Source organism: Oreochromis aureus, linkage group 22 (genome assembly GCF_013358895.1).
Source record: "Oreochromis aureus strain Israel breed Guangdong linkage group 22, ZZ_aureus, whole genome shotgun sequence".
NCBI classification, from domain to species: domain Eukaryota; kingdom Metazoa; phylum Chordata; class Actinopteri; order Cichliformes; family Cichlidae; genus Oreochromis; species Oreochromis aureus.
In genome coordinates, this window is record NC_052962.1 from 25,300,107 (window position 1) to 25,322,190 (window position 22,084).

At 42.3% G+C, this 22,084-nt stretch overlaps 1 protein-coding gene across 1 annotated transcript in view; it reads right to left on the reverse strand.

Annotated features, from left to right (window-relative positions):
• The window catches only part of ext1b (exostosin glycosyltransferase 1b), a 128,714-nt gene that overhangs the window by 24,976 nt on the left and 81,654 nt on the right, over positions 1-22,084 (reverse strand). Inside the window, exons 2-6 of the mRNA XM_031738139.2 lie at positions 16,846-16,939; positions 13,949-14,056; positions 11,902-12,021; positions 5,298-5,430; positions 1,113-1,231 (exon numbers count right to left, since the gene is read on the reverse strand). Of these exons, the coding sequence (XP_031593999.1) occupies positions 1,113-1,231; positions 5,298-5,430; positions 11,902-12,021; positions 13,949-14,056; positions 16,846-16,939 (574 nt within the window). The remainder of the gene's footprint in view (positions 1-1,112; positions 1,232-5,297; positions 5,431-11,901; positions 12,022-13,948; positions 14,057-16,845; positions 16,940-22,084) is intronic.

Genomic DNA, 22,084 nt, shown 5'->3' on the forward strand with positions numbered 1-22,084 from the left:
GGCTGTAAACACTCATGTCTTCAACCTGGCTGCAGCGGCACAACGAGTGAGGTTTCAAAAATCACGGGATGCACGACCGACGGGCTTGTGCTGACGGATCTGACACATCTTTTGTTTTACGGTGCCGTTTGCCAGGGAGAGAACAGCAAGCTTAATGGCCTCTCTAACCCTGCAGCAGACTGGCAACCTGTCCAGGGTATATCACACCTCTCACCCTATGACAGCTGGGATAGACTCCAGTCTCACCATGACCCTGAATTGGATAAATATAAGAAGATGGATGGACAAGCTAAGAAATCCGGACATTAATAAACTGTTATTTATTTTAGACAAGCTGTTGTGTCCATCAGTGGGGCAGTGATCACAGTAACAGATACAGGCAAAAATGGCCATAAGGCATCAGTGAATAAGGTCAGATGTAGAATCAACATGTTTACATGAAAGAGAGTGATTCATGATGAGCGATATTTCCAGGAGAAAATAACCATGATCCAAGCTACATCATGCCTTAAATACAGCATGCATGCAAGTGGGCTTTATAATTACAAACAAGAAGTGCCTTAAAGATGGCAAGCAAACAAAAAGATACTATTAACATGCCCTACAATCCTGTACCAACACACATCCATGTACTTCTAGCCAAAATGCATTCCTCCTACACAAAATACAAACTCACTTGGTCATACATTCTGCTGGTCACAGAAACAAACAAAAACACACACACACATATATACACCCACACACTCAGGCAAACACAAAAACCAGCCATCAGGGAGCAAATTCCATTTCATTTCCCGCTTTAGTAAGGAGCAAGCAGGGGAATCGATACATGCCATCTCCAGCTGTGCTGAAGGGGGTTTGGCTGCCATGGAGACAGATGTAGCACCGCTACAAACTGCTGCTCTAATTCAATCCACCGGAGTTAACACACAAGCACACGGGGATGGAGGATGAGCTCTGCTGCCGCCCTGGTTGGAAAATACGATCGCAAAATAGCCGTACGAGCGAGCCGCATAACGCGGCACAATTTGGCAGACGCGCGGTGGAGATGAGTGGAGGATTCTTGAGATAATGAGCGAACAATCAAACACACAAACACTCAAATCGTGTACCTGTGCACAGTACTGGGACTTGGCCACGGCCGCCAGGAGCTTGAGTATGGGCTGGGACTGGGACACCAGAGGGGAGACGGCATGGATGACAGCTGTGAACTTCGGGTACGGTCTAATACCTGAAACGCAACAGACAGAAAACAATCATTAATGCATTTTTGAACAAAAACATTAAAAAGAGCAGACTGTCAGCCCATCAATGCAATTTCAGGCTTTTGAAAAGAGCAAAGCCGAGTGAGAACCGAAGCTCTGCATTTCCAAACACCTCATATATTCAGTGAAAGCTGTTCCTTAAAACCAGCATGTCAGCAGTTCAGAGGCACATATTATATAATTGTCAGCGATGGAAGTTTTTCAAACCCCTCTTAAAATATTCAACATTGTTAATGTGTTTTGAAAATGCCAGATCTTTTGATCACTGAATATTTCATTTTAAAAACTCCTCAGCTGTATCAGCAACCCAATAAACACACGACTGCTAACTGCTGATGTGACTTTAAATTCAGTCTGACTTGATAGAGTAATTGAGGCTGAAAATGAGGAGGAAATAAGATATTGAGCAAGACGGATCATAGAGGACGTCCAAGTTTTCCTAATTTAAATCTAATCTAATCCAAGGCAGCAAAGCATGGCGGGGAGGAGACAGCATTAGATGAGTCTCCTTTCCGCCACTGAGCAACTTTTATGAAGAGGAATATAGTACGCTGTGTTCAAACTTGGTAAACTATCCTTTAGATTTGTAATAAAAAGTAGAGAGACTGCCGACTTTTTTAACACCTAGGGATGTAAAACCATAACAAGCTCATAAACAGACTTTCATGAAACATTGAAGAAAACCAGGAGCAGGATTATTATCACGCAGCATATTCTATATTTTGAATGTGCATGCTGTTTTCTGCCTCTTAGCACATGATGCTCAGTGGCTTTTATCTCATCCGGCATCAGCACATTACACATTTCTTTGGCTAAAACTTTAAAGCAGTACGCCAGGCAGATTTAAGACTGATTCAGCAATTTGAGGCAGTTTCCTACTTACAATGACCCTCCTTGTCTAAGAAATACTGTATGGACTGTATACTAGATAGAGTCGACACTTTAAACTAAGTACCAATTATGGATTGTTTTAATACAACAGCATCAGGCCTGTGATTCATAATTTGTTTGGCTTTTATTTACAAAAAACAAATATACATATAGTTGAATGTTATAAAAAAAAAAATGCAACATGACTGCTCCTACAAACTCTTGTTTGTGTTTTTCTCCTACATAAATCGTATGTGGGACTGAGAGACCGGTTGGAGACCACCTGGCAACCATCAGTATTCTCTGGTCAGCTGCGAGTGGTTGCTGACGGTTGTTGTGGCAGTCGCTGTGAAATCAAGTGCTACTCCCAAGTCAAGCAGGCCTAAAGACTGGTCTGTGAACCCCAACTATGGATACTTGGCAAAAAATGTGTATTTCCTGACTGGTTGGCAAGTGGTTGCTGGCTGTTGCTAGGTGAAAACCTCATCACGATAGCTTTGGTCAGTAGCAACTTGCCGTGGTAGCTCGTTGTTTGTAAAACCTCACCAACTTCTCGTGTTTGTGAAACTGAACAAACAAACATTGATTAGTTAGCAATCGTTTGAAGTCGTCTTTCATGCAGGCAATGGGGGCAATCTGCAAGCGACCAAAGGAATCAGGAAGTTATTGATTCAGTATGCTCTCGGCAGACACACACAAGCTGGTCAGGGATGACACATTTTTCACTAGCAACAGTCACCACCCGGTCTCTTGCCTGTGTGACTGAGACCATAAGTTTCACTCCAAACTGTGGTCATCTTTGTCCCACTATAAGTGTTGAGAAGCACTAAAATAAAAAATTTGAAGACATAAAAAGCAAAACTGGCCAAAATTTCACAACAAAACAGCAAAAGTCCAAATAAAAAAACTAATGTTTTGTCGCATAATTTTATCATTACTCCAACAATCATCTTGTGACACTTTAAGGTTTATCCTGTTACCCAGAGTGGAAAGCCAAGCCCCATCAGTCCCACTTTGGTTTGGCTTCTGAGCCTGGCCCTGACCTCAACCCCATCCAAAACATTAGGGTTGACAGCCAGACCAACATCTGTGGCTGACATTAATAATACTGATGAGAACGGATGACAGGAAATCCTTGCAGCCACTTTCCAAAGCCTTCCCAGAAGAGAGAAGCCCATTTTAATTTTACTGCTGATATTTTTATGAATGAGATGCTCAAACATTATTGATGTGTTTCGGTGCGTCTCAATACAGAAGTTTTACCGGACACAAAGTGAGAGATAAAGCAGTGAGCTGGAGAGATAAAAACTATTGACTGTGACTATTTTTTTCTCGACTGAGGTTTCGTGTAATCACGTCAATTCTAACAAAGTATCAGTTTTATATTCACTTTGTTATTTTTACTGTTACAGTTACACTTCTTGCATTCTGGGTGAATTCTGCTTCCCCTCCCTCCCCTGTGTGAGTACACTTGTATACAAATCAACATTAGACTGACGCACAGTGTCATCCGTGTCAAGGAACATCCTGTTAGGATTTTGGAGCGCATGGGAGCACGTTTGGGTTGGCTGAAAATCCCTCTGCCTCGCAAATACATACGCAAACGGACACAACGGCGATACTATGAAGAACTCAGCCTTAATAAAATTATAATAGGTGAGTTAATGAAAAATAAATAAATATAGTAAATATGCTTTTCTTTCTGCTGTGTCAGTTCAGTAAAGCAGCAACATGATGACTAAAAAGTACATGTAAATCGTTTTGGTGCTATGGGCAGGACTCCTGCTGGAAAAAGAAATCTCCACAAAGCCTGTCAGCAGATGGAGGCTTGAAGTGCTCTAAACTATCCCAGTAGATGGCTGCATTGACTTTGGACCTGATAAAACACAGAGGACCAGGTAAGATCATCTGACATCGTCTCTCTGTCTTAACACAAATTAATCGATACTCAACACCAGCATCCACCCAGTCCTTGTGGAGAGCTCCCAAATTCTTAAATGGACTTTTCCCCATGATTGTTGTTACATGTACTAACAGATCAACAGTATTTAGTTTCTTTAACAGTAGTTAAACTCAAAACTAAACATTCTAATAATATTAGATACTGGATTTCTATAAAGACAGTCATTGGAATAAACACGAAAATACAGAGCATATGAAAGTTTACTTTTTTTTTTATTTAATTTTTTTTAGTTAAATTATGAAAAAGGAAACTTTTTTATGATATTTTAATTTTTAGAGATGGACGAGTATTTTTGCTCAGGGTATCATTATTATTATTATTCTTAAATATGCATGTTATGATCATCCTAAAAAAACAAACTTATTTCTGCTTCTTATTAAAAAGACTATTCTGCTAAAGCAATCAAAACAAACTGATTCTCCTGCTGTGAGTCTGAGTGTTAATATGCTGCATGAAAGAGAGTCTGTGTGTGTCTTGTTATTGGCTTTTGGACAACAAGAAGAAATATCACTTAGCAAACTCACATTCTTTGATTTTACTCATTTACCCGTCAGCGACAAGCCACCTTGTCTCCTAAAAACCCATCCGTGTTTAATTGCTTCCTCTTTGACAAACAAATAAACTTGCCAGTGTTGTAATCCATGCCTGTCACCGCGCCCATCCATTTTAATATCCGCTCCACCTCGGGTGCTACATCGACACATTTTTGCATTCGTACTGTTGCTGCCTGGGCGTCTATGAGTTTGTGCGCGTGGGGACGTTTGCAGCGGATGATGATGGAGTGGAGAAGCGAGGGATGGAGCGGCTCCCAGGTCGCGGATTGCGGCGGGGGGGAAAATCGACACTGCTGAACCGTAGCGGGCAGCGGCAGAAGCTGTAGCAATGCTGACTCAAAAACCAATGATGGACGCGGCGGTGTGTCAGCAGCGCTAATACAAACATCCGTCAAAGGCCTGTTCGTCCACTCCACTTGCTGCTATTCACAGCCGTTCGAGGAGGGCAGTGGATCAAGGCTGTTTTTCTAGTGTTCACGCAAAGTCCACAACCACAGCTGCAGCTGGACACAAATCTACTGTCTTTATTCAAGAAGTCTGTGACAATTTAATGGCTATGCAGCGTGGGAGAAGTGTAACAGCACTTTACAGTGTGTGTGTGTGTGTGTGTGTGTGTGTGTGTGTGTGTGTCTGAAAGCTACTGACCCAGTGTGTCGTAGTAGAAGGGGAAGTCTCCCAGGTATCCAGAGTACTGCGGCAGAGCGAACAGGCCCCCAGGGTGACTGTTCCACATCAGGCTACTCCTGGAGGCGTGCTCTAGTACACGGTCCTGAATGATCTGCACACAGGAACAAAACCACACGCAGGTTAGATTACAACGTAAAAAACGAAAATTAAGCCTAAATAAAGCCTGTATAAATTAAGACAAGTCTCATATGAGAGATATGAGATGGAACTTTATTTCTACAATTAATTTTATTTTGTGCTGCTGCTGGGACTTTGTAGAGCCCTGCCAATATTAGGCTTTTAAGGCCGATATCAATACCGGTACCAATATTTGGTGAATTAACAATCTGATATATATCCAATTATTTTTCTTTTCAGACACAACAAATAAAAAATAGATTACATTTTAAATGTGTAGCTATTTCTAAGTTCTTACTAAGATAATATGACAATGTGGCTTAAAAATAATGTGGTTTTATTATCATAACAAGTTGCTATTTGCGGCATTTCAAACAAGGTTACCAAAGTTAAAGTAAAAGTCAACTAAACTAAAACTAGATGTGAAAAAAAAAAAATTTAATTAAATAAAACAAAAATGAAATCTAGACTTCTGAAATAATGAAAGCTAACTGAAATGATTTTGTGACTCAAGTAACCAAAATAAAGATGTAGAGGAATAATGCTAGAAATATGTCTCTGCCAGTTTGGCAAAAAAAATTGTTATCACAGGTCGTCTTTATCACATTTTGATGTGTTTACTGAAATTTTAGATGTTTACATGACGATGAGTTAACTGCCCTCAAAAAGTATTGCAGTTCTATTGTAATATCTATCTATTCATTAAAATAACAATTAAACCCTGAAACTAATACAATCTGGAAACTAACAAAAACTAAACTGAACTAAAAGCTAGAAATTAAATGAAAATTAAAAACTAATTAGAAAATATATTTTTAGAAACCTAACAACTTTGTCCCATACATGTGTTGCCAGAAAGCAAGTTGCAGAGTGCCTCCGGTGAACATGCTATGCAATGCCAGCACTCATAACATGATTAAAGGGTGTTTCTTCTGTATAGTCTTTACTTTTTTTATTTTAATTTATCAGCTATTATAAAAGCTGATCCCAGTTTATTAGAAAATAGCCGATAGATCGACTGGGCTCTAGCACTTAGTTTAAAAGTTGTACGAAATTTAAAGGGTTAAAAATACCAAGTATAGCTGCAAAGAAATGAACTTAAAACGGTGCGTTTATCTGTGAGGACTTTGAACGGCAGCTTTCACAAACAGGCTCTGGACAGAGTTGGGAGAGTTAAGTCAAGGCATGTCCTCTTGCAAATGCACTTCAGACATGTTCTCACTGGAAATGCTCGGCCTTTGTGGAGCGTACAGGACTCGGGACACACGGCATGGCCTCGCTGGCTGCGAATCCACCGGGACGATTAATTACCTGCGCTATTCTCACATGAGTGCAGTTGGACATTACTCTGACTTTCTGCTGGGCCGCTGGCAGCTTCGATTATTTAATATCTAATCTGGCTGTGTGGGGCACAGAGCTCTTCAAAGTTTCAGTGCATGTGAATCCAGAGTCTGTTTTACAGGATTAAAACTGGACTGCTTTAATTACAGCAGGGTCTATGTATACCTCGGGCCACTCCGTCGTTTGTGCCGCTTCTTTATTAATTCCAACTCAGAAAAACACACACAAAAAGCAGCATGAACCCGACAAAGACAACCTTTAAATAACACTTCTTAGATCACAAAGGAGTCATAACAATCAGAAATATTTGTGTAGATGAGGGAACATTCGTAAGCCTTTCAGATTATGCTGAATGAAGGATTTGATCAATGAGCCTTGTAATCACGTCTATAAAACATCTCACACTGAGAAATGAGTTTTCTCACAAAAAGTGCCAAGAAGAAGACAGTCGTAAATGTGAATGAGAATCAACACGGCTAATGCACCAACTTACAATAACCCCTCTCCTCCTTTCAGCTCTGAATAATACTCGAGTATTATTCAAAACTCAGTCGGTGTATTAGAGGAGGTGAAAGCAAGAAAAAAAACTGGTATAAAAGTAAGTCTGCGGGCGTTAGATGAAAGCAAAAAGCTAGCTGAGCTTTGCAAATGTTTGCTTTGTATCACCTCAATAGCAGCCATTGATTGTGTCAAGAGTGAATCGCACTGGCACAAAGCGAGGCTGAAAGAAATCTATGTTATTGTGTAATATTTTCTCCGCTGACAACCCAAACTGTTTTTTTTCCTTCCCCTTCTTTTTTCTTTCCTCAAGCCAAAAAGCATCTGTGCCGGTCAGTCACACAGACAGAAGCCAGTGGGGGGAGGGTGGGTATAAGAGCCAAACGGTGGACACGGACAAAGTCATCAGCTGCATCTAAGCACCAGTCAGTCAGGCCTGCCCCAATCCTTTCTGCGCCCAAATAGAGCAGTCAGTCAAACGGGTCGGACGTGAGAATGGGCACTATTTTCCCCCAGCTGCAGCTCGCACCGCGGCCTTTGCTGAACAGGCAGACAGGAGAAAGAGATATTGCTGCTGTGCCCTTGAGCCATGCTAAATTGCTTCAGTAAAACAGACACGGGTTTGCGGCCGTGTTTTATGGCCGCTATTGAGCGGGAAGGTGCTGGCTGCTTGGCTTGGCAACTCAAAGGATGGATACATAGCATGGGAAGAAGTAGAGAGAGTCAGGTGGGGCGATGGCTGAGCTGCTGATAGCTGTTCAAATTGTAAAAAAAAGAAAGAAAAGCTAATAACATAGCTGGAGGGCCTTACTGTAATAATATTGACAAAGCAGCATAAAAATTCATCATAGTGAGGCGGGGATGTGAAGAAAGAAAGGGGGAAGAGAAAAAAAATATAAAATCAGCCCCGTGTGAGTCTCTTTTACTTTTCCGAGCTTTGTCCCCGAGGGCAGTCGATAACCATTTGCCTCAGAAAAACAGATTAACTCGGAATCCGTTAACTTCTCTATAAAAACACTGCCTGCCACCTTAACACCCTCAAGCCCTTTACACCTTATGAGGGGCAATTTTGCTCGCTTGGCTGCTGCTCCTCCCCCGTCGGCAGCCCTCAGTCGGGACATGATGGACGACTCAATCTCACCTCAGAACAGCCACAATCAACCAATTAGAGCATGATAGATAAATCCTGCCTCCGTGGGAGCACACTGTGAACTCGCTTTTAATAGGTGAGTTTAATAGGTGTACCAGCAGCACGGAATCCGGCGATATTGACCTTGTGATTGGTCGAAATGTGGCTGCTTCCTGACAGGAAAGAGCGCATGATAGGTTGAACTTGTGTTTCCTGCTTGCTCGCTGCACGCACGCACACACACACACACACACACACACACACACACACACACACACACACACACACACAGGCAGTCAATAAAAAAGGCAAGTGTGTTTTTTAAATGCGCCCAAGCAGATTCAATCTGTCAAGATATCAGAGTGTATATGTGTGTTTTGAGCATGTGTGTGTATCATTACAGATCTGCAGTAGAGTTGGGTGTGTGTCTGTGTGTGTGTGTGTGTGTGTGTGTGTGCAGGCCCAACAGGATGAATAAACCATGTCGCTCGTTATCTTGGGGCCTGCCACTGCAACGCCATTTACATATGTCACCCCCGCTCCTCTTCACCCCTTCTCTCCCCACTCCGCTCTTTTAACAGGACAGTCAGTCAGGATTAAACGTTTAGCCACTGCCCCATTCAACATATACGCACGCACACACACACACAAACTACGCGCACACCCTCACAGACACACGCTGAGTCACAGGCCGTGTCACCTTGCACTTCAGCGTGGAGTGACAACATGTCAGCAAGGTTATGCCTGGGTGGTGCCGTGTGTATCTGGCCTGACACATCTTGACATATGGAGATGTGTTTCTGACTGCGTGTGTGTGTGATAGCTCACAGTGAGACATGGCTAGATAGAAAACAGACTAGAGATGTAGAGCTAGCTGAAATCAGACAACTCTAGACACTGAAGCCACGACAGATTACGTGCACTGTGGGTGTGTGTGTGTACGATCTGGGAGGTTATAGTGTCAGTGAGATTGTAGCATTGAGAGGGGAATCTTGCTCCGGGGCTTCAGCAATGCAGTAAGAAAGGAAATTAAAAGCGTGATGGGGTGCTTGAATGAGGGAGCACGCAGGAAGGAGGAGACATTTGCAACCGCAGCATGAAACTAGCAGTAAGCCCCGGTGTTATCCCTGCATCCATAAACAATTTGTTTAAAATGAATAATAAGGGATGGAGGAGGATTGAGTGGATAAATTGTTTTTCCACTCACAGATTCCTTAAATTGGGTTATTGTTAACAAAGTCAATGTGCATGATAATATGGGGTCGGGAGGAGGCTCTGGCACTTTTGAGTAGTTTTCAGTTTTGTGCCTCCCGTGGTTGACGTTTGGTTTGGATTGGATGGATTTCAAGTTATAAATCCATCCTTTACAACCTCTTAAATGACTAATACGTCTACCATAGCATGACTACCTATACTGCTTCCATCTTACTAATCCTTGTGCATGCTGCTAATCAAGCCTGCACGTAGCTATGTGCATTGCTTGTTAAGTTATTTTAAGAAAAGAAAGAGCAGGAGCAAAACCTAACTGAATAACAGCAGTTCTTAGAAAAGTGACTGCTCCCCATAGGCTCCCATGTTAAAATGCCCAAATTTACAACAGAAATAAGCCTATTTTCCACTTTTTAACCACTATGATGGGTAAATTTTTATATCTCACCAATTCAAATTTTATTAAAGCCTGAAAGATATGAATAATTAAAGCTGTGGCTGCATATAAAAGATGGTTGTAGCCACTGTGATGCCACCCATTGATTTACCAAGGCCTGTTTTGAATCCACAAACTGAGCATTGCGGTCGACGTCATTATCTTGGTGTTTTAAAACCACACATGAAGAGAGTGAGGGATCTGCCAGAGAAACCGAGGGACAACGCTCTGACATCTTAATCACATCTTAATGTATGCTCCTTTTGCACTCTAATGGTGATCATAATGTAGAAATCAAACTTCATATTTTATTTAATGAGCAAATTAGAAAACAATCTCATCAGGAAAGTGTTTGTCCTTTTTTGGGACCACAAGAGTAGCCCCCTGCTGGTCACTGGAAATAATGCAGGTGCACTGGCTTCATTTTAGCAGCTTCCAGAGCTGAAACTTGAAGCTATATCCTTGTTTTATGTCATCTCTGTTATCAGCATTGGCTAGTATAGTTATGACATGTTAGGAGGACCTGTCAATGGCATTTATAGTGTCGGTGCCTCAGGATATTTAACTATCTGATAAATAACATGGCTTCCTGTATGCTTGTATTAACTGACCGCCTGAGAAGTCTGTCCTGTGGTTTTACTGGTGAGTAAAACTCTAGTATGACATTTATATACTGTACAAGCACTAATTAACAGTTACCGTGTAAGGATGCACCATGCCAACAAGAATAACTCAGTATTTCCACCGTCTCATAGAAATATGCACACTTCTGCCTCCCAACTACAAATATTGTGACGACCTACAGACCTAAGTTGTTTATTTCTAGCTTCCAACATAGTCCCATCATTTCATGACCTTTTGAACCTAGCAGTCGTGAGAATGATTTCGTTGTGTCTGGCCGAGACGCGGAAGTATGCAGGTTTTCTTTTGCGTACTTCTCCGGTGCTCTTATTTTTAAATTATTTACAGCTACAGTCTTACAGTCACTTTAAGTGAGTTCAGCTGAGCGCACTGTTATTCCAATTTCCTCTGTCATCGCATCACGCTCCAGCGTTTGCCAGCAGGCATACTGCCTTGCCTTTGAGCAGGGTCATTTGAAACAACCATAAACACTTTTGCTTTTAGACGTGTTTGGATGACATGTTGTATAAACTAGATTGTTTCAAACACCCTCTGGCCTTTTTGTCATATTCAGAGTGCTTTCAACACAGATAGAGACTACGCTGATGTGAAACACACTAAAAGGGATGCGTGAGAACTTTCCATGGACCTAAAAGGACCTCAGAAACTTCATGCACACGACGATGAAAACTTCATCATGAAAACTTCTTAAAAAAACAAACTAAAATCCATCGAATTGTTCTTTATGAAGGACAAAGTTTTTACAGTCTTGTTTCAAGCCTACTGGCTCTTATAAAGACTGAGTTTGTGCAGAATAACACTGTAAGGTCACTGGGTTGGATCACAGTTAACACTCTGCTGCAAAGCAAGGTGCCACTACTGCAATGTGTACTGTCTCTACTGGTGGCATTATAAATAGTACTACCCCGCCAATTGCTGCAATGACTACTGATATATCATAAAGTAGCATTTAATAAAACAAAAAGCGGCCTGTGAGAAACTCTGCATGAACATGTTCTGCAATTTCCATTTTTTCTTTGCTCTCTGTCAAAAAACACAGCCAAAAATTCTGTTTTTCCTTTTAGCCTCACACCAAACAGAGGGCGCAGAGATTATGGAGTCCGCAGTGACACTGCAGCGCTCGGAGAGAAAGGCTGATAATGGACGAAGGAGAGTTTGTACAACTGTGCATGTGCGGCTTGACTCCTCACCTCCAGGGTGGTCAGAACAATCTTTTCCACAGAGGAGAAGTAGGCTTCCCAGAGGAACTGAGTCTGCTGTCTGAGGGACAGGATCTTGTCCTGGTGGATGGAGCGCACCGTTGTGGGAATCTGCAAAGAACAAACGGCATTCGATCAGTATTGCACATCGCTGCTGAAGAACGATTGATCTGGGCATTAAAACGTTTTGCTGTGGGTATGCACTGGTGGAGTGCACCTGCTTCTACTGTCTTGTCATAGACATATGCATGTAGATGGGAACTACGTGTACATGTAGGTTCTTAGTCATCCAGGGCGTGCTAACTTTTAGAGCTTGGGGGGGGGGGAGTGCAGCTGGACTTTATGTCTCCTTCATTCTAAAAACAAAAGTGGAGTTCCAGGTATTTAATGTTAAACCTTGTGGGAGGTTTCCCCCTGTGGTGGGACCCACTACTGAGTACTACTGCTACTCCTACTACAGTTTATTCATGCGAGCTGTCATGTGAGCCAAGGTGTAAGAAGGGGGCCTGGATCATTACCATCACCAGGAGTGAAACCACTGTGAGACCTTGCCCCACCCTATAATGTGACCTACTGAGGTCACCTGAGGTAAGTTATGATACCTGTGACCCAGGTCTACCTTTTGTTTGTTTTCTTCTTTTGTGTACTTTTTCTTTGTCTTCACAGAGAGTAGTGAGCTGCTGAACTTTTAGTAATTAGGTCCAGGATTTAGGTCTTTTCAAAAACTTCAAGACTTCAGAGCAAGTTTTAGTAAAAAAATAGCAGCAACATCGGAAGATTTGTGTTTCCGTCTGTCTCTTTTTAACCTGGCAGAATTTAGTCCAAATCAAGAATGAAGTCCTATTTCTGTTCAATTCAGTTTTATTCATAAAGCGTCAAATCAAGATTCTTTGCATTCTAAGATAGATCCCCTACACTAACATAGAAAACCCCAATAATCAAACAACCCCTTTTGAGTAAGCACTTGGTGACAGTGGGAAGGAAGAACAGGAAGAAACCTCCAGCAGAACCAGGCTCAGGGAGGGGCGGCCATCTGCCGTGACCATCACGGCATCACAAACTCAAGGTAGGTTTAAAAAAATGTTTCTTTTTAAACAGGCAGCATTTACAAGAGACAAAATATGTGATGTTCCTGAAGGAAACAAAGCACATGAAAGAAGGAATAAAGTTAACAGCCTCTATCAGTCAAACAATATTACGAAAGAGAAGCTTTAAATGCTTCAGCTGCAATTTAATGGACAGTTTTACACTTTTGTTCCAATAGCTGTGTAGTTTCTGTTGTGACCATTTGTCACAGTAAAGGGGAGATAATGGCCAATAAACGGTATTTATCCACTCTAGTAAACAGTACATTCCTCTATCTGTTAGCATGTTTATTGGAGAGGTAGATCCACTGTACGAGCAATATTTTCCAGATATTTCTGTGGTTCCGATAAATACCTCTAATAAAGAGTACAGGCATCTCACATTTAGTGAAAAACACACAGCGAAGAGCGCTCCATATTAAGTGGGTGTTGTGTGCACCTTGCCCCATTGTACCGCAGCAAAATACATAAATCTGGGGAACGATCCAGGACGTCTCAGACCTGTTTGTAGCTGCACAGAGAAAGCCGAGATGGAGCTCCTGCATTATAAAACTCAATGTCAAACAATATTATTACACACTTCATTCAAATTAAGGTTTAATGGGCATATAATTACTTTTTCCCCCCATGAAGTTCAAGCCGTTCCAACGAAATCCATTTGGTGGTTCTATTTATTTGCCCTCTCACATAACAATGTGGGGCTTTGTGGGGACATTTTGTAAGCAGTCTGGGACTTGGTATGCCGCTTGAATTTTGTTTAGTTAACAGCCATGTCCGCTAGAAAACCAAACATGGTGAAGATGGTGAAGACCGAGCGTGTGCCGAGGGTATCGAGAGTCAGAAAGAGAGTCTGATTTCAGTTGTGGGAATGCTGCGGTTTCTCTTCGCCGTGTCACTTTCAGGTGATATACAGAGCATGTGATTGTTGTGCGAGCGCGTCTACGGGCCGTTACCTGCAGCAGGAGCCTCTCGTCGCCGATGACTGCGGCCGTGTTCCAGTCGATGATCTCGGAGAAAGGCAGCTCCCAGCCGTTACTCAGCATCACTGGTACACATGCAGCCTGAGACACACACACAGACAGAGAGTGAGGCCTGGAAGTGATGCTTTTACGACTACAATCATTGCTACCTGCCTAATCTCGGCTGATTTACTGGATATTGATCCTCGTCATTACAGCGATAATACGCAGCTCTGTTTATATAAAGCTGTGATAACTGGACTTCATAATAATCGATCAGTCTGTTATTATCTGCGTTTGAGTTTCTTTGAATTGAAAGAGTTTATTTTTAGTGTTTTTCCCGTTATTTGACAGTGTAACCGTGGAGAGAGAGTTCGGGTGGAGGTTAAAAGCCTTGTAGCGTCCTAACTATTCAGCCATTAGCCCCCCTTAGGTTGGGACATACAGTGGATAAAACACCAGTGGAAGGAAAGAAACCATCCAAGCAGACATGCTTTTTTTTTTTCTTTTTTTTTTTTGCTTAGTCAACTGTACCAGCTTAAGACTAGATCCTGAACTTTCGTGGAGTTAATTCACTCATATTTATTTTTCCTAGATATGAGAAATATGAATCCTGACAAATAAGCCACAGTTTCCTCTAAATAATAAACTTTTGATGGAAATTTCAAATATTTAGCAAACATCTTTTTAATTATAAATTTGCAGATATGACACATGATGGATTCCTCTGGGGAAAACCGCAGGCCTGAGGATGTGGTTGTTCTTTAAACATCTCTGTGCACCTTGAAAGGTGGTGCCTACTCAGTTTCAGCAAATATTGCACGTGCAGCTACTTTTTACTGTATTATCTGTTAAATTTAGCTAACGAGCTATTTGACTTGAGCCTCTAAATGATGCCATGTGCACACCAGCTAATCTGTAATAAGTTTCAAACTGGTCCCTCCACCCTCTCACTACACCACTGCCCTCATTCAGCTTGTGAAGGGTCCGTGACATTAAGTGCTATTCCGACCAAACGCCCTTAAGAAGAAATGGCTTACAAAAGCATTTCATTGGGCGAGTCGGTGCTAATGTAGGTTTACTAACAACAGGTGCAGCACCTGTTCTGTGACCTATTAATATATTGATTAATATTGATTAGAGCAGCTTTAATCCTACAGGACACGGCCAGCCTTTCTTTTTTCCTTTTGCATTCACTCTGACAGAACAATGTGACACATTTGGACTTACATGCAAGTTGCTTGGCTCATAGTTGCAAAAGTGGTTAATATGAACCTGTTGGGATCTTAGGAGTTTAAGACGTAACATTTCTAGATTTGCATGCTAATAGGCAGGCTATATGCAAAGACAGCAAGACAACTATATCATTCTGTAATGAAAGGAGTCCAGACTCAACTTCAGATGTGTGGAAAAAATAAAAAAGGCCAGATTCATAAAAACATTTTCTCACACTGCTGCGACAAGAACTACAAGAGCTGAAACGTTCACAAAAAGAATTTCTTAATTACTCAGAGTGTTTCAGTTTATTTGACTTCTGAAAATGTCTGAATCATTCACAAGTCTGGAAAATCAAAGAAAGGAGCCAGGCCGCTCGGGCTGTTTTATTCACTTCATGTCTTCACATCAACGTTTAAAAATGATGACATCAGGAGCGGGTGTGTTAATTACTCAAAAGGAGGTGAGCTCGAGGAACGATGAAGGGATAAAGGGAATTAATAAAAGATGAAAAGGCAGACGAAAGTGGATAAACAGATATGAATGATATGAGAGGTGGGGAGTTAGTAAAGCCGAAGATGACCTTTGGCAAAGGAATGGCAGAAGGATGGAGGGGTGAGAGGAGAGGTACAGGGGAACAGCTGGTGTGTGCGTGTGTGTCTGTGTGTGTGTTTCCGTGGTTTGATGTTAACGACGGCCCCGTCACTCCCAGGTCATAAAGGTGTCAGCTAAACCAGAACTGGCCCTCGGGCTCTGCTGCTGTCTCTCTTACACACACACAAGCGCTGACCTCTATGAAGAATTCCTTTTTCATGCAAAGACCAAAGCTGGCAAATACTCTCTCTTTGTCGTCACGGTTTGAATTCGATGGTTGGAGTGAGTGTGACAAATGGAGAAAGGAGAGGAGAGGGCAAATTTGCCTCCTGAGTGAAGTGTTATCTGCGCGCGTGCATGCGTGTGTGTGTGTGTGTCAGCTGATAGTGAGATAAGCACACTTATGTGAGTGCACTCTGTGGACAGCGGCGTACGGTAAGGAGAGGTAAAGGACAGTGCAGTAGTAATGCAGAGCGCTGCGCAGTTACAGAAACGGATGAACAGAGAGGAGGAAAAAAGAAAACGAGTGGAGCGCGTAAATAAAAGGAGGCAGGAAGAGGTAAAGTGGAGGTGAATGCAGAGCCAGTGTTAGAAAATTACTATGATGACTTATGTTCATTATTGTGCAGCAGTTTCACCCGTAATCCAGCTTAATATACTCTTAACCTGGGCAGCACAAAGCTAGCAAACGGTCTCTGCATATCTATGCAAATGCATAAAAAACCAAAAAAAAACAAACCCTCTTTATTTATTTATTTTTTCCATGAAGTCAGGCAACAATTTAACAGTGTATCTGCAAAATGAATATCAGTGTTTAGAGGCAGGAAGCAGCAGCTAATCCTCTCAGCGAAGGTCTCGTTTGTTTATATTAATTACACTATTAGTCTGAAAATTAAGGTGGTAATGATCTAGTGATCCTTTAATGCTAGAGGTAGCACCATTAAAACAAATGCTAAGTGGAAGGTTGAGTGTAGGTAGTGATTATTTTTCTTCGCAGTGATATTGCTGGTTAGCTTGAATTTAGAGCAGTGAGCAATGCTCTCTCGCAGTGCCGTGTATATGTGTGTGTGCTGCTTGTTTACCTGCAGCGCCTCGAGGAAGCGAAAGGAGCCCAGCCGTCTCCCGCGGGGCACCAAACAGAAAGTGGAATTGTGGAGCATCTCCTTGTAGTCATACCTGCAGGGACACACACACACACAGACGTGTTGTGAGTTCACTGATGTGAAAATGACACTTAAAGGAACGGGCTTAGAAAAAATGTGAGTAATCCTCAGCCACACAGGCCTGGAGACCAGTCATCCACCCATGGACAACCACGGGAGGCTAACGGAAAATGTGTATTCCCAACCAGTTGTCACCATCAGTCTCAAAGAGAGAGCTGCACCTAAACATCTCCTTGTAGCCACAGTTTCACTAGCTCTCTGTAAGGGATGTGAGTGGCTGGAAACAGAACACGTTGGCTTAATAGTGCAACCAAAAAGCTGCAGAAGGTGCAACTGTTACTTTGTCCGTTTTCACTTTGTGTTCCCTTTTTTCCACCGCCACCACTTAGTGAGCTGCTGGGGATTGTCATCAGACAAGTCGCCGTCTTGCATGCACACTACTGTCGACTGCATCTGTTACCGACGCAGTAGACGCAATTGCAATTGGAAAAGGAATCACCTAGCAACTGCCAGCAACCACTCACCATCTGGTTTGGGATTACCCATCTTTCCCTAGCATCCTGTGGTAGTCAGAGTGGTGTCTCTACTCACGTGTCACCTGTTTACAGATTAGAGGATTGCATGCTGTATGAGCTACTTCTCATCAGTCAGTTAGACAACTGCTGTTCTGATTGGTTGATGAAGGAATGAAATATTTGCCACAACATGTATTAGGGTGGAAATTGTAGCGTGACTCTAGATACGATGCTATCTGGAATCATCGCCCATGATAATGCTGTTATCATGACACAGTGATTATCATATTGCAATTATTTAGTATCTATGAGAGTATGAAATCTGTGTAACTAACAACATCAACAAAGCTGTCCTAAAGAGCCAAAAAGCAGAATTTGATTCATATTACAATATTTTGAATGATTGCAAGAAGATGATGCATCACAGTGTTGCTCTTTTGCAGCTCTACTGTTATGCATGTAGTTTTCCACACACTCCCACACATTTAATGACATAAAAACCAGAGAGTTAAATCAGGAGGGCTCAAACAACTTTTTAAAAAAAGGTAAAATACAATAATTTATCTGAGGGATTTCAAGAGAAAGGGGAGTTCTCACATTTAAAGCGTTTTTTTGTGTATTGTAAAGTGGGTCTAACAAGTCAGCAGCTGGCTAATAATCCCTTGTTCTGGGAAAACAAGGTGTATGTGAGAAATCACAGCAAGAACAAAACCACGAGTTTCTATTATTTCTATTATTATTTTATTATTTAAGGTCCCCAGAGTGTCTGATTTTGCTTTTGCCTTTTTCCACCGAGCCTCCTCTTTTTCGCTTTTTCCTTCCACCTATGTTGTCCTCCACTTCCCGTCATTCATTTCTCACAGCTCTTCTACATCTTTTTCCTTTTTCTTCTCTTTCCCTCAATCTCAAGATTCACATCCACCTGTGCACACCTCCCCTCTTCTGTTTTCTACCTGTCCCGGTTCTTTTTATCTCTCGGAGCAGGAGGCCGAAGCTCCCACCCTCCCCATCTTCCTCTCTCTGCTTTCCCCCGCTCATCCCTCTATTTCTCCAGTGAGGTGCATCTTATTGCTCTCCAAACAGGGTGATCAACCCGGCCAGAGGTAATGAGCTGAGAGTGACACCTGCTTCCACCACACAGCTGGCTCTGCGCGTGCATGTGTGTGCAACAGAAATACACAAACTGTGCATCTGTGCATCAGTCTATGCGTTCATGTTTGCATGCTTGGTGCTTTCTCATATTTTGACAGGTTGTGTGTTCAGACCAGCGTTGGGTGTAATGACACTTTTTTCCTTAACACTGTAATAGGCTGTAATTCTATACTCACACTAAACTTACTCAAACGGCTACGCTGCTAAGTTTTTAAACTCTCTGCACGACAGGAGGACGAAGCGTCTTCAACTTTTGAGCAATGGAGATATGAACATTAATTTTTATTGCAAAAAAGGATGAGAATGTAATGGTGAAGCACAAACGACTTCCAGGCCAGAAACAGCAGCATCTAACACGACATTAACTCTTTCCAAGCATCTGCAAAGCCAGTAACGAAGAACTCTGGACCCAGAGTGATGCCGACCTCAATCAAGCAGCCAAAGCTTGATTTTCAACAGGTAGGAGAAGCTGTGATGAGCAGTCAGGTTTGTAGAATTGTGGCCTCCATTTCTACCCATACCTGTCTCTCTAAAAGAAAGATCTTGTTATTATTCTGGCCTCATTAGGTCAGGGATTTCTTCCAGTGTGTGGGCACGTATTCTAAGGCCTAGATTACACTCTGCTGCAGACACGGACACAGACAGCTGGAGCTTGAGCAAACATTACTGCTGTACTTCTTTAACAGTCCGCGTGAAGTCCATCACCAGCAGCACAGGAAAGAATAATCCCAGTTTAGGACTTGCATCGTCAGCTGGTTACTATGTGATCATGCATTTCAGGTAATCTTGCACAATAATGCAGAAGTAATGTTATATCTTTCGAGGAGTAATGTATTACTTTTTACAAAATAAAAATAAGAGGTAATTCATGACTTTTTTGCTATAACGTCCCCATAATTGAGCCTGACACGGAAATGCTGATGTTAATGCATTAGTTACACCAGGTTGGACCCCATTTTGACTTCACAGCTGCCTTTGTGGCAGAGTCAACAAGGTGTTGGAAATACTCCTCAGTGATTTTGGTCCATAGTAACATGATGGCATCACACAGTTGCTGCAGATTTGTCGAATACACTTCAATGACGAGAATCTCCTGTTCCACCAAATCCCAAAGGTGCTCTATTGGATTGAGATCTGGTGACTGTAGAAGCCATCTAACTACAGTGAACTCATCGTTATGCTCAAGAAACCAGTTTGAGGTTATTTGAGCTTTGTGACACGGCACATTATCCTGCTGGAAGCAGCCATCAGAAGACAGGTACACTTTGGTCAAAGGCATGGGCACGGTCAACAATAATAGTCGGTTACTCTGTGCTGTTTAAAAGATGTTCAACAAGAAGATATCCCCCATTACACAACCACCAGCAGCCTGATATGCTTTTGTGTTGTTTACGCAAAATTCTGACCCTAAAACCCGAACGTGTAGCCCATCTGCGGCGAGTTTTGACAGAGACGCTCTTCTGCATACCGTGGTTGTAACAAGACTTTATTGATGGGAAATTTTTGCGTTACCTCAGCTCAGGTACAGATAGCAGAAGGAAAATACAAAAACTCAAATAAAATACAAACAAATATAAAATAAGTAAGATAAAACACTATATACAACAGTAGCATACACAGTATGTGATTATGGATATGGTTGTGGAAATATGCAAGACATAAACTATAAACTATATAGTTATAACATAACTATTCTACCACTACTATTCCTATGTAAGTAATAGATATCTATAAGTATAGACATGTACACGCACACACACATGTACACACTAAATATACATATGTATACATTTCCATACACATAGAAGGTGCATTATGCATGAAGTGGTGACCGTGGATGTCCACAATGTCCAGGGACTTATGACATCGTGATTGAGGAGTTATAGAGTCTAACTGCTGTTGGGATGAATGATCTGAGGGTGTTTCACGACTGGTTCTTTGAGTTACTGTTGCCTTCCTACCAGCTAAAAGCAGTGTGGCCAGTCTCCTCTGACCTCTGACATCAACAAGGCATTTTCTCCCAGACAATGTAAAGTCAAAGGTAAAATACCAGCCAGAGGCGCAATACAAAGGAAGCATCCTTCATAAATGATCTTCAGACATATTTTCATGACTCCACATGTGATGAAGACAATAATCAAAACAATGTAAACTAAATCTTCTTGCAATGACAGATCTGATAACGTGTTTTAGCATTAAACAAAAAAGGAGATAAACTGGCATAAAGCATAAACACGATCATTTTAATTAGCAGTACCCTGGTCCCTGTAATGCATGATTATTTTTTACATATATCTTCTACTCCACTGACAGCAGAGCGGCTGTGCTGTAGCATGTAAGGAAGTGTGAAGGTGATTGCTGATGCTGCCTTTGGTGTGTTTCTCTGACTATGGCCCACGCTGACAGGTCAAAGCTAGAAGCCAGTCAATTCTCTCCCTCTTTCTTGTTCACACACATACACACTGATGCCGACTGCTGATGGTGCCTTGTCTCTTCTCCAGCCGAGCTCTAATAAAGTGCGGCGACATGACAGCCTGTGATAAAAATCCCACCCTCATTCACACCTACATGCGCAGCGTTCTGCACAGCACATAACACAGTTATCGCACACACAGACTCGCAGACACGCGCGCCGCAAGAACAAGCGACAGCTGCACGCCCTCACATTGACGTTCCGTCACCTGTCGATGGAGACGAAGAAGCTATATTAGCCCATATTTTCACACCAGCTGTCTCTCTGGACAATCTGTGTGTGCGCGCATGTAACAGCCCACAGACAGACCAGCAGCTGATGGCAATGAATATCAATGTGGGATTTAACACGCAACAGCCCTGTAGCATGTTTTATCCAACCACTGCACTTTTCTTTGTCACATGTTTAATGCGACACAAATGTTTGCCATTTATCCGACCCAGCCGGACATGGAAAGAACTTTTTTAGCACCAGGTTTTGGGATATCTTAAGACCACTATAAGAAAGTCTCGAGGAAATCATTGGCTTACTGGATGCAAATTTTAGGTAGGATGTGACAGCTGGCTCCCTCCCACATGATCCACCTGCTCTGCACCTTAATCGTACGACTGGGATTGTGCCTAAAACCGATAATTTTCTTTTCACGAGAGAGTTCTGGTGGTTTTAGAGGATGTGATGAGGTTTCATTAGGAGACCTCTAGGAGGCGAGTCCCTGCTGGACGAACCCACTTCCCTCCTTCCTTTAAATGTCCTGTTTGTTTGCCTTTAAGTGGGGTTCAGAGGTCACAGCCTTCCTTTACCATCATCTCCTCCTATCCCACCCCCCCTCTAGCTCTCTCTGTCTCTCTTTTATTTTCTTGCCGGCTCTCTCTCCTCTTTGTGTCCTTGAGTTAGCGGTGGGGGAAAAAAACACCTCTGAGCTGCATGCCTGCGGGCTGTGATCGTGTGTTTATGTTTTTCAGACACTTGTGCGAGCCGCCACATTTGCAGCCAACAATTCGGGGAATGGGAAACAGAA